Below are 13,564 nucleotides of genomic sequence, written 5' to 3'. Positions count from 1 at the left end.
GAGACACAGAGAGATATTAAAATTATTTCTTCAAGGTCACTCAGGAAGTTTGGCAGAGCTGGACGCTGACCCCACATCACCTGCATTCCAATCCTGTCTTTAATCACAAGGTTAGCTCTTTCTCCCTGGCTATTAGAACACCACAATCAAAAGTTCTAATGGTATTCCTGAGAGACAGTGTGCTAGGGTGAAGCCCAATCTCATTCTAAAACTGGCGAGGGTCTTTTCTCACTACAATTTTCGAAAGTTCAGCATTAGAAAAATATATTTTACCAAGACTACCACCAAAAAAACTCTGGGGGAGGGAATACTTTTCTATTCTCCTCAAGAACCTATCTGCTGACTTATATGATTACAGGGAGAAGGGAGAGACGTTCCCCCATTGGCTCAGAATGCTTCCGACAGGGCATTTGGATAGCAAAGCACAACACAAAAACCTCACAAATGAGTATATAATTCCATAGCAAAAACATGCTGGATTACCCATTCCCATTGTGAATTTCTCATTCAACCTCAAGGGCTATGGTACACTACAATATAACTGATTGCACAGATTTGTTATTTTGGCTATAGTCCAACTAGTAAGGCAACTTTAATTAAAGAGACAGACATCTGTACCTGACTGGTACTCATACAGCAGTAAACAGATTAAGACAGAAAAGCACGCAGCTAAAGCCTTATCGGTCCTTAATACATTACATAACTTGAGCACTGTTTCAGGGCGTACAGAACTGTGCATCACTGTGAATTAGCACACTGACCAGTAACTTCTGTATTAATACTGCTCAATTTTACCTAAAGCTTTAAAAAGAGATCTGGGTGGTCTCAGCAAAGCCCACAATGAACCATTGATCACAGCGAACCAACCACCCATAGTTGCTTAAATTAGATAGAGAAAAACAGATATTTTGTATACATCCTTCATTAAGAGTTTCCTTCACTGCTGCAGTGTCTCCTGTTTTGAATAATGTTTTGATGGCTGTTTAATTAAAAAACAAAAATCACAGTTGAAATAACTTTTAGGGCTTACATTCTGAAGGAGGTAACAAAGGCTCATACCTGAGACCTGCTTTTTTGCATGCATGCAGAAATGTGTGCACACAATTACTTGATCTGTATGCACCACTTTCTCCCACATGCACCTTTAAAAAAAAAAAAAAGTCAGAATTTGGCTTAAACCTCCAAAAAATACTGATATCCCAAAACCAGAAAACAGTGCATTACAGTGTAAATCTCTCCACCATTTTTCCATATTATGTTGGATCACACCAGTTTGTTTTGTTATCCTCTACCTCAGAGTTTTCCCTACTAGCGCAGGGGGACCCAGGAAGAGTGTTCAGTGTGGGTAGGTTAAGCCACAGGACTCAGATCAACCCATACACAAACTCAAAGGGAGCAAAAGTGATGACTCATGGCTAGCAAAACAGCAGGTCACTCCTTGAAAGCCACCCACCTCCCCTTCCTGCTCCTGTTGTGGCACACAATGAAGGTGGCTGCATAAGCATTTCATCTGTACAGGGCTGCAGACTCAGGCAGCAGTTCCTCCATCCTGCACTTCTCTGGTTCCATATTTTAGTACTGCTTTGTGTGGTAGCAGGCACTCTCAGCATAATGCAACCTCCTAATGAGTGTGGGAAAGGTGAGGTGTATCAGAGCTATTAGGAAGAGAAGCAGGGGAGAGAAGGAGGGTGTGGGAGAGAACACACACACAAGGACAGAGACAAAAAGAGAATGGACAGAACAAAGGAGGATGGTGAAAATGGGATAAATATATAGTGTGACATAAAATGGGAGACAAAATTTCTAATCTTGTGCATTGTCAAGATGCCATGATGACATTCTATTTTTAGAATGTCATTATTATCTTAATAATATACAGGCCAAGATTCATCCCAGTTTAAGCTAGCTTTTTGTTATAAACCAGGTCACCGGTCCCACAACAGAAAAGTCTGCTGAGCAGGGGATGGCTGTGGTGGTGCAAGTCTCAATCCTTCATCCTATAAGGGCCCAGTGCTGCCTGAAAAACAGGTGGCACTAGCCCAGGAAGTGGTGTTGCCAATGGGAATACTGGCTGCCCTCCAGTCCAAAGCCATGCAAACGAAAACCCGTCTTGTGAGATGTCAGTAGAAATTGTGATTCAAGTTTACACAGGTTATATGGTATCTAGGATATTGACAAGGCATCTACCAGTCACACCCAATAGTTGTGGGAAAGGGACAACTGTACATGTATGTGCAAGAGCTTATAGTGCCATACTAGACTAGCCTATGAAATTTGTGCACTGAGGGTATGGCTACACTTGCAGCTGTACAGCGCTGGGAGTTAAACCTGTCTTCGTACAGCTGAGTAGGGAAAGTGCTGCAGTCTGTCCACACTGACAGTGCACTGTTGTGGCCACATTTGCAGCATCTGCAGCAGCATTGGGAGCGGTGCATTATGGGCAGCTATCCCAGCGTTCAAGTGGCTGCAACATGCTTTTCAAAAGGGGGGGGTGGATTGTGACAGGGAGCGTGGGGGGGGGGAGAGAGAGTGGATTTTTGGGCCAATACTGTGTCAGCTCCCTGCCTTGCAAGTTCTGATCCCACTTAAAAGGATTGTGGGAAACTTCCGAAGGTCAGTCGCTGCGTACGAAGATTATTCTCTGTTTACATTGGCGCCCCAGTGCAGCACCAGCGCAATACTCTTTATTCCTCTCGGGGAGGTGGAGTACAAGCAGCATTGTAACCATGGAGATACAGCGCTGTATGTGCTTTGCCAGTGTGGACGGGGAGTGAGTTACAGCGCTATAAAGCCACCAACAGCTCTGTAACTCTCAAGTGTAGCCAAGACCTGAGATTTTCTGTAACATTTCTGATTCCTGCCACCCTACCAGAGCACTAGAAATTGGCATACACATTTTCAAATCATGTAAAATTATAAAGAATCACGTGGATTACATATTATTTTATTTGGTTGGTGATTATTCTCAAGGCTACTTTGGGAATTAGTAGCAACAGTCTCTTATTCTAAGCAAAGAGTATTAGAATTCAGCATTTGTATTACAATAGGACAAGCACTGTTGTATCATAAACACACATCTCAGTTGTTACATGAGGCACAAAGTAAAACACAAAGATGAGATATATGAGAATACAATGCTCACCCTGAAGTCATGCATTTTAACCAAGGAGATAAAATTTTATCAAATAAAGAAATTTTAAATTATTTAAAATTCTTCTACTACATATGTCAGTGGAGGGCTTCTGTCACCAGAACGTGTTCCTTGTGCGTGGACACCAGAGCACAAGTTCAGTAAGTTTTAGGCCTCTAACTCACTCTGTTCTTTATTTTAACAACAGGGAATGAAGTTCTGTCAGATCCTGTTTTAAAGACTATTTCCTCGTGGCTTTTTTTTGTTTTGTTTTGTTTTTTTAATGATGCAGGGCACTTGGATGTGTTGAGTTGGTGGGCACCATTATGAATATAAACATGCATGCTGCATGGGATTTACTTTTTTTTTTTTTTTTTTTTTTTTTTTTTAAAAGGATATTTTTGCAGGGTCTAAACTGGTTGACAGTGTTGTAGGGAAAAAAAGGGAAAAGGTTAATGTTTGTGACCTGAAGAAGAGCTCTGTGCATCTTAAAAGCATGTCTCTTTCACCAACAGACGCTGGTCCAACAGAAGATATTACCTCACCCACCTTGTCTCTCTAATATTTGCGTTAGGTATGGAATATCCCAAATACATACAAGAAGGCTTCATCAGTACATTTTTAATTTAACGTACTCTACTTTTTTTTAAACCTATATTAATTACAGCCTCACAATCCCACCCCACATCCCACAAACAATACCAAGTTCTTGTTCTGTGAGATGCACTCATGGACCAGGACCCCTTTGTGCTAGGTGCTGAACTAACAAGTGTTCTGCCTACAGCATCCTAATCACCTCTGATCAAAAATTAATTATTAACAAAAACAGCCATTCCCCTCCACACACACTGCTCATATTTAATACTCTTAAATGCAAAAAAAAGATAGAAGAAATATTGAATTATGTGGAAGAGCCTGCCACTTTAATACTATCTTCCACAGATAGAAAACTCTAGTGCTCCTATTACTTTTCTAGTGGACAGCACAATATGGAAAAGCCTGCAAAGCTTCAATTAAAAAAAAAAAAGATTAAAGAGGCAGTAGTGCAAAAAAGGGGTATTTGCTTTCCCACTCCTATTTAAGAAAAAAAGAAAATGAGCACTCTTACAGGACCTTGTATACAAGGTTTAGCCTAGAGCAAATTTTCATAGCTCATACAAACCCTTAAAAATAAAGGTTTATAATGGAAATGCTGACAGACCCTCAACCACAGCAGCATGAATGGCCATAATTAAAGCACAGCTTTGGGCTACACCCCACTCTGCAAATGAAAGATTGTCAGTTTTACAGTTTTACAAGTAAAAGTAATTGGGAAACCAGAAATGTGATTCCAAAAATGCAATGAGGTAAGTTGAAGGGGATTTGCTAAAACTATTTGACATTCTAAGCTTTAAATAGTGAGGCATTTGCTTAACATAACCAAGTCACTATTTTCATAATGCTACTTAATCAGCAATAAAGAATGCTCCTGTGAGCCATCATCTTGGGTTAGCAGAAAGTGGCATATGAAGTTATTATTTCCTAACAGCCTAGAGGGAGCCGCTTCTCTCTTTAATCAGTGATCTCACTTCCTTCCTACCTGTAAATTCTCTGTCATACAGTTATAAAACTATGACACAGTACAGTGTACAGAAAAATTACATTTATGCAAGGTCTGCTATCTTATTCCCACCTGGATTTTAAAACAGGAGCGATTGCTACAGTGAGTCATTTCATTCTTTTCAAAGTCAGAGATGCAGCTAAGAATGAGTATCATCAATCTGGTTAACCTCTGCTTGGCATACAGAGATACAAAGAAATATAGTGGTAGAGTATTCAGACTGGACTAAGTAATTACCATTTAGTTTTTAATGTTATTTTCCTTCCATGAATGGAAGGATGCTAATCTACCTTATTTATTTTTAGGGCACCTATTAGTATAGGAGAGAAGCTCCATCAATATTTTACATTTCTCTTGCACCTTCCACCTGAGGATATCAAAATGATTTACAAACATTAACGAAGCAACATCCCTGTGAAGTAGCTAAGTAGGTATCATCAACCTCATTTTATATATGGAGAAACTGAAGCACAGGAGGACTGGGGGCAAGACACTGATACCCTTTCTTATGTGGTGAAGTACCTTATTCCTCAAGTACTCCAATGATTTCCATGAGATTGCCTGAAGAATGACCATTCCACATCTTAAGCAGGGAGGCAGTTGTCCGGATTGCCAGGGGAAAGGGTATACCTCTTTAAGAAGTAGAGGACGCAACTCCCCAAGTGACCTGACTAGAAGGGTGGAGAGAATAGGTAGGGGGGTAAGCCGTGTAGGAAAAGCCTCTCTCATATCCAGACCAACTGGAGCAGCACCCATCCTCACAGCCTTGGAAATGGCCTGGTGAAAGACCAGGTTTGGTCAGGATCCGCTGGTGGCACTGCACTAGCCACTCCTTTCTCAGCAACTGGAAAGGATTTTCTCCATTGCCAGATTGGCCAAGGCAAAGCAGGAGTAAGAGGTTCATCTTCCTCACAGAGGGTAGTTTTCTCTTTTCGTTAATATACACAATATTTTTGAAGTCTCTAATGTATTCCAATATATAAGCTCAGTTGAACAGAAATGAGAAAACCTTTCTAATAAATCAACTGCACTTTATCTTTTTCCAAAGGCTGCCTGAAAGGCAGTTGACTTTGGATTTATAAGCTATTGACAGCTGCAGGCAAACTATCTAGACAGTAACAAAGTACCCCAGCTAAACAGAGATCTTACATGCAGGTCAATTTTTTCTCACTATTCATAATGTGCATTTCTCACTGCCCCTCCTCCACAAATCTCAACCTCAAAGGTCTCATGTAGTGGCAGATCAATAACTGTCTTATTACGGCTTGCAGTGGAATTATGGGGGAAATGTTTTTTCAGGCCTCCTAAAGCAGTTTTGGCTTTAAACTGCAGGACTACCTCCAAAATAAATTAGTAGACAGAAATGTTTATTGCAGGAAGGGCAATTTCAATGTTGGAAACTACACCAATAAATCAAAGCAAAATTGATTATTTAGTGATAAAATAGGATTTCCTTCTTTCCATCACACACTTCTTGACTCCATTTTGTGTGTTTTATTCCTAACTAGGTACTTATCTGGTGAATTGTTGCATGAACGCATAGGTGAAAAAACATGACCGGAAAATTAGAGCACAGTGTGCAATATATAATTAAATATTACTAATTGAATAGAGATTATAATTTTAAAAGGGGTCAAAACCCAGAGAACTTCGGTTTTACTCACAATGCTGTCCAAGAAAATGGAAAATAAATAATTTGGCCTACAGTGGCATCAAGTCAGAGCAAAGAAAAATATCTGGGATCTCAAACCTCAGGACTGAAACAGCAGAGAAAGATTTTCTAAACAGAGATTTGTGGATTGAAATTCAGAATTTAATATGTAATTCACAATCTTGCAGAGTCACCTCTTCAGTTTTTTACTGTTTTATAGAGAAGTTAATACATTATAGACTCACAGACTTTTAATGCCAGCAGGGACCATCATGATCATCTAGTCTAACCTTCTGTACATTGCAGGCACAGAACCTCACCCATCCAGTTTTGTAATAGACCCATAACCTCTGGCTCAGTTACTGAAGTCCTCAAATCATGATTTAAAACCTTCAAGTTCCAGAGAATCCACCATTAACACTAATTTAAACCATCAAGTGACCCATGCCCCATGCTGTAAAGGAAGGCAAAAACTGCCCAGGGGTCTCTGCCAATCTGACTCGGGGGAAAATTCCTTCCCAACCCCAAATATGGTGATCAGTTAGACCCTGAGCATGTGGGCAAGACCCATCATCCAAATACGTGGCAAAGAATTTTCTGTATTAAGTCAGGAGCCCTCCCTAACTAGTGTCCCATCACCAGCCATTTGAGATATTTGCTGTTAGCAGTTGCAGATCAGCTACATGCCACTGTAGGTAGACTCATCATACCATACCTTCCATAAACTTACCTAGCGCAGTCTTGAAACCAGTTAGGTTTTGTTCTCCCACTGCTCCCCTTGGAAGGCTGTTCCAGAATTTCACTCCTCTGATAGTTAGAAACCTTCATCTGAATTTCAAGCCTAAATTTGTTCTTGTGTTGACGTTGGTGCTTAACTTAAATAATTCCTCTTCCTCCCTAGAATTTATCCCTCTGATGTATTTATAGAGAGCAAGCCTCTTTTGGAGGTTTTCCACCTCCCCTCTACCAGGTGAGGATTGTTCTCCACAGCCGGGGAGATTCTGGTTTTGTGGTTTTGTCCATTTTGCTGTTTGATGGCTTTGGAAAGCTCCCAGTGCTCCCAGGAGGAATGGATTAGTAGGGATAACTGCAGGTTAGTCTAAAGAAGCCAAGCTCTTTGAATCTCCTCTAATAAAGTAGGTTTTCCATTCCTTGGATCATCCTAGTAGCCCTTCTCAGCACCTGTAACATCTTTCTTAAACATGGGAGACCAGAATTGCACAAAGTATTCCAGATGAGGTCTCACCAGAGTCTTGTATAATGGTACCAACATTTCCCAGTCTCTACTGAAAATACCTCTCCTGATGCATCCTAGGACTGCATTAGCCTTTTTCATAGCCGCATCACATTGGTGGCTCACAGTCATCCTGTTATCAACAAATATACCCAAGCCTTTCACTTCCTTTGTCACTTCCAACTCGTATGTTCCCAGCTTATAGCAAAAAATTCTGTTGTTAGGCCCTAAATGCATGACCTTGCCTTTTGCAATATTAAATTTCATACCTTTCCTATTACTCCAGTTTACAAGATCATCCAGATCATCTTATAGACTCATAGACTCTAGGACTGGAAGGGACCTCGAGAGGTCATCGAGTCCAGTCCCCTGCCCTCATGGCAGGATCAAATACTTTCTAGACCATCCCTAATAGTCATTTATCTAACCTACTCTTAAATATCTCCAGAGATGGAGATTCCACAACTTCCCTAGGCAATCTATTCCAGTGTTTAACTATCCTGACAGTTAGGAACTTTTTCCTAATGTCCAACCTAAATCTCCCTTGCTGCAGTTTAAGCCCATTGCTTCTTGTCCTATCATTGGAGGCTAAGGTGAACAAGTTTTCTCCCTCCTCCTGATGACACCCTTTTAGATACCTGAAAACTGCTATCATGTCCCCTCTCAGTCTTCTCTTTTCCAAACTAAACAAACCCAATTCCTTCAGCCTTCCTTCATAGGTCATGTTCTCAAGACCTTTAATCATTCTTGTTGCTCTTCTCTGGACCCTCTCCAATTTCTCCACATCTTTCTTGAAATGCGGTGCCCAGAACTGGACACAATACTCCAGCTGAGGCCTAACCAGCGCAGAGTAAAGCGGAAGAATGACTTCTCGTGTCTTGTTTACAACACACCTGTTAATGCATCCCAGAATCATGTTTGCTTTTTTTGCAACAGTATCACACTGTTGACTCATATTAAGCTTGTGGTCCACTATGACCCCTAGATCTCTTTCTGCCATATTCCTTCCTAGACAGTCTCCTCCCATTCTGTATGTGTGAAACTGATTGTTCCTTCCTAAGTGGAGCACTTTGCATTTATCTTTATTGAACTTCATCCTGTTTACCTCAGACCATTTCTCCAATTTGTCCAGATAATTTTGAATTTTGACCCTGTCCTCCAAAGCAGTTGCAATCCCTCCCAGTTTGGTATCGTCCGCAAACTTAATAAGTGTACTTTCTATGCCAACATCTAAATCGTTGATGAAGATATTGGACAGAGCCAGTCCCAAAACAGACCCCTGCGGAACCCCACTTGTTATACCTTTCCAGCAGGATTGGAAGCCATTAATAACTACTCTCTGAGTACGGTTATCCAGCCAGTTATGCACCCACCTTATAGTAGCCCCATCTAAATTGTACTTTCCTAGTTTATCCATAAGAATATCATGCGAGACCGTATCAATTGCCTTACTAAAGTCTAGGTATATCGCATCCACCGCTTCTCCCTTATCCACAAGGCTTGTTATCCTATCAAAGAACGCTATCAGATTAGTTTGACACGATTTGTTCTTTACAAATCCATGCTGGCTATTCCCTATCACCTTACCACCTTCCAAGTGTTTGCAGATGATTTCTTTAATTATCTGCTCCATTATCTTCCCTGGCACAGAAGTTAAACTAACTGGTCTGTAGTTTCCTGGGTTGTTTTTATTTCCCTTTTTATAGATGGGCACGATATTTGCCCCCTTCCAGTCTTCTGGAATCTCCCCCGTCTCCCATGATTTCCCAAAGATAATAGCTAGAGGCTCAGATACCTCCTCTATTAACTCCTTGAGTATTCTAGGATGCATTTCATCAGGCCCTGGTGACTTGCAGGCATCTAACTTTTCTAAGTGATTTTTTACTTGCTCTTTTTTTATTTTATCTTCTAAACCTACCCTCTTCCCGTAAGCATTCACTATATTAGACATTCCTTCAGACTTCTCAGTGAAGACCGAAACAAAGAAGTCATTAAGCATCTCTGCCATTTCCAAGTCTCCTGTTACTGTTTCCCCCTCCTCACTGAGCAGTGATATCTTGTATGATATTCTGGTCTTCCTCTATATTGGCAATATGACCAAACTTTGTGTCATCACGAATTTTATTAGCATACTCCCAACTTTTTGTGACAATGTTGGTAATAAAAACGTTAAATAAGATTCGTCCCAAGATCAATTCCTGAGGAACTCCATTAGTAACCTCCCTCCAGCCTGACAGTTCACCTCTCAGTATGACCCATTGTAGTCTCCCATTTAACCAGTTCCTAATCTACCTTTCAATTCTCATAGTAATCCCATCTTCTTCAATTTAACTAATAATTTCCCATGTGGAACCGTATCAAATGCCTTACTGAAATCCAGGTAGATTAGACCTGCTGAGTTTCCTTTCTCTAAAAAAAAAAAAAAATTTCAGTTGACTTCTCAAAGAAGATCAAGCTGTCTGGCACGATCTACCTGTTGTAAAACCATGCTGTATTTTATCTTAATTACTGCTCACCTCTATGTCCTTAACTACTTTCTCTTTCAAAATTTATTCCAAGACCTTGCATACAGTTGACGTCAAACTAACATGCCTGTAGTTTCCTGGATCTCTTTTTTCTCTTTCCTTAAAAATAGGAACTATATTAGCAATTCTCCAGTTATAGAGTTTACAGATTCATTAAAAATCCTTGCTATTGAGCGTGCAATTTAATGTGCCAGTTCCTTTAATATTCTTAAATGGATGGAGATTATTTGGACCCCCAATTTAGATCCAATAAGCTGTCTGAGTTTGACTTTCACCTCAGATGTGGTCATTTTTATCTTCATATTGTCACTCTCATTAGCCACCCTGCCACTACCACTAAGCTCTTCATTAGCCTGATTAAAAATGGAGGCAAAGTATTTGTTCAGGAGTTAGGCCATGCCCAGATTTTCTTTAAACTCTACCCTATCCTCAGTGGTTAGTGGTCCCACTTCTTTCCTGGTTTTCTTTTTATCTGACTATAGAACCTTTCACTATAGAAATTCCCTTTGCAAGGTCCAACTCTGCTTGACTTTTGGCAGTTGTCACTTAAACCTTATACTTTCTCACCTCCAAGAGGTAGCTTTCCTTGCTGATCTACCCCATCTTCCATTCCTTGTAGGCCTTCTGCTTTCTCTCAATCACCTGGTTGAGATGCTTGCTCATGCAAGTTGGTCTGCAACCCTTCCCTACAATTTTTTTCCCCTGGCTTGGGATGCAACCTTCAGATAGTTTCTGCAACTTTGACTTAAAGTAATTCCAAGCATCCTCCACATTCAGATCCTTGAGTTCTTTGGCTCTAACTAATTCCCTATGCGGCTATGAAAAAGGCTAATGCAGTCCTAGGATGCATCAGAAGAGGTATTTTCAGTAGAGACTGGGAAATGTTGGTACCATTATACAAGACTCTGGTGAGACCTCATCTGGAGTACTTTGTGCAATTCTGGTCTCCCATGTTTAAGAAAGATGTTACAGGTGCTGAGAAGGGCTACTAGGATGATCCAAGGAATGGAAAACCTACTTTATTAGAGGAGATTCAAAGAGCTTGGCTTCTTTAGACTAACCTGCAGTTATCCCTACTAATCCATTCCTCCTGGGAGCACTGGGAGCTTTCCAAAGCCATCAAACAGCAAAACGGACAAAACCACAAAACCAGAATCTCCCCGGCTGTGTAGAACAATCCTCACCTGGTAGAGGGGAGGTGGAAAACGTGACCAAAAGAGGCTTGCTCTCTATAAATACATCAGAGGGATAAATTCCAGGGAGGAAGAGGAATTATTTAAGTTAAGCACCAACGTCAACACAAGAACAAATAGATATAAATGGGCCATCAACAAATTTAGGCTTGAAATTCAGATGAAGGTTTCTAACTATCAGAGGAGTGAAATTCTGGAACAGCCTTCCAAGGGGAGCAGTGGGAGCACAAAACATAACTGGTTTCAAGACTGTGCTAGGTATCTAATTCCCTTAATTTTTTTAAGTTAGTCCTTTAGAAATCAAGAACCCTAGTTGCAGATCTATTTTTTATTATTCTTCCATTTAGTTTAAACTGAATTAGCTTATGATCACTCGAACCAAGGTTGTTCCCTACAACCAGTTGTTCTATGAGGTCCTCAATACTCACCAACACCAAATCTAAAATGGCTTCACCTCTTATTGGTTCACCAACCACAATTTAGTGACAAACACAAAGCAAGATACCAGTCTGTGTTCATGATTTATCTGAATAACTTACCTGAGCCTGGACACAACAACCTGCAGGAAGTTTAGGACCATGTTGAGTTCAGTTCCTCGACAAGCCGGCAGCAGCATACTAAATCCATCGTTCAACAACTTTTCCTGGGAAAGGTTCAAGTAGCAGCTGGTCTCAAACACTTCTTGAACACCATCAATATAAGTGGAGAGTGGTGTCCAGAGATTTTGTTTGTGCGTGTGGTCATTCTTAGTTACCAAAAACTCCTTTGCCTTTTCACAGAAAGCATGTGAAAGTTTCTCAGCTAGAACGCTGATGTCCATGTTCTTCTCAATATACATCAAAAGGAAGGCAAAGTAGCCTCTCCAAATGAGAGCTCTCTGAGATGTGCTGATGGAGGTTGGGCTAAGAAAATCCAGGAGATCCAACACCCGACTTGCAATGTCCTCTGTCTCTGCAACAGCCGCTAACACAAGGAAAAGATTAAAGAAGTTCTGCAGCCCCACCTCTGTCAGCTCTCGCATTCTTTTCTGATGGAACTTGGAATAAATTCTACATATTAAAAAAAAAAAATACAAAAATGTTTAAAGTACGTTAAAGCATATTTCTTTCCATCTCCTTGAAGAGCTGTTTTAGTCCCATTTTACACCTTTACTCTAGCTCCACACACTTACTTTAAGCAATTCTTCTCTATTTTTAAATTTTTCTTCTCTCCCCCATCCTTTTAATCTTTTTTAACCTGAAACAAGTGTGATGGGGCAAGGCCAGATGGCTACAGTAAAGTAGTGAGGAACAGGTATGTTAGCCCCAGACTAAACAAATCTCTAGGACCATGGTAACCAAATGGCAGTTGCTCCAGGTTAATCAAGACACCTGGGGCCAATTAAGATCTTTCTAGAAGGCAGTGGAGATAGCTATATTGATTGGGACACCTGAAGCCAATCAAGGGCTGCCTGGAACTAGTTAAAAGCCTCCCAGTTAGTCAGTGAGATTTGCATGTGAGGAACTGGGAGCAAGAGGCACAAGGACTTGAGAGTGAACTGCAGGAGGATTGAGGAATACAAACATTATCAGACACCAGGAGGATGGTGAGGATAAAGAAGGTGTTTGGAGGAGGCCATGGGGAAGTAGCCAGGGAGTTGTAGCTGCCATGCAGCTGTTACAGGAGGCACCATATAGGAGCCCTGGGCTGGAACCCGGAGTAGAGGGCGGGCCCAGGTTCCCCCCAAACCTGCTAACTACTGATCAGACACAGGAGGAGCTGACCTAGACTGTGGGTTCCACCAGAGGGGAAGATCACTGAGATGAGCAAATCCGCCAATAAGCGCAGGACCCACCAAGGTAGAGGAGGAACTTTGTCACACAAGCTAATTCCTTCTCTTCTTTTTCCCAATCCAGGGTGCATGCCAAGGGATTTCCAACCCATGGTGAAACCTAACCTTTCTTCCCATGTCAACTACTGTTGATGCAAGTGCCTCACCTCTAGCTGAAAGATTAGGAGATTAGCCAGCATTTCTGGAACAAAGCTTTGGCTCAGATGGTTTCCTTCCTACCTTTCCCCCTTTCAGAACTGAAGACATCACCATCAACTTAAGCTGGTACAGAACGAGCAACCTGCATATTAAGTGGGGCCTCTCAGTTGCAGCATGTGTTACTAGTGCTCCAGGTTCTGCACTGGATACACTCACTGGTTTCCAGGTGGAGTTTAAGATGTCTGTTTTGACTTATAAAGCC

General features: G+C 41.1%; 1 protein-coding gene across 1 annotated transcript in view; it reads right to left on the bottom strand.

Annotated features, from left to right (window-relative positions):
• The window catches only part of MMS22L (MMS22 like, DNA repair protein), a 158,136-nt gene that overhangs the window by 80,516 nt on the left and 64,056 nt on the right, over nt 1-13,564 (bottom strand). The window contains exon 14 of the mRNA XM_050949231.1: nt 11,873-12,382. Within this exon, the coding sequence (XP_050805188.1) occupies nt 11,873-12,382 (510 nt within the window). The remainder of the gene's footprint in view (nt 1-11,872; nt 12,383-13,564) is intronic.

Source organism: Gopherus flavomarginatus, chromosome 4, assembly GCF_025201925.1.
Source record: "Gopherus flavomarginatus isolate rGopFla2 chromosome 4, rGopFla2.mat.asm, whole genome shotgun sequence".
NCBI classification, from domain to species: domain Eukaryota; kingdom Metazoa; phylum Chordata; order Testudines; family Testudinidae; genus Gopherus; species Gopherus flavomarginatus.
This window is presented reverse-complemented; position numbering and strand designations above follow the sequence as displayed.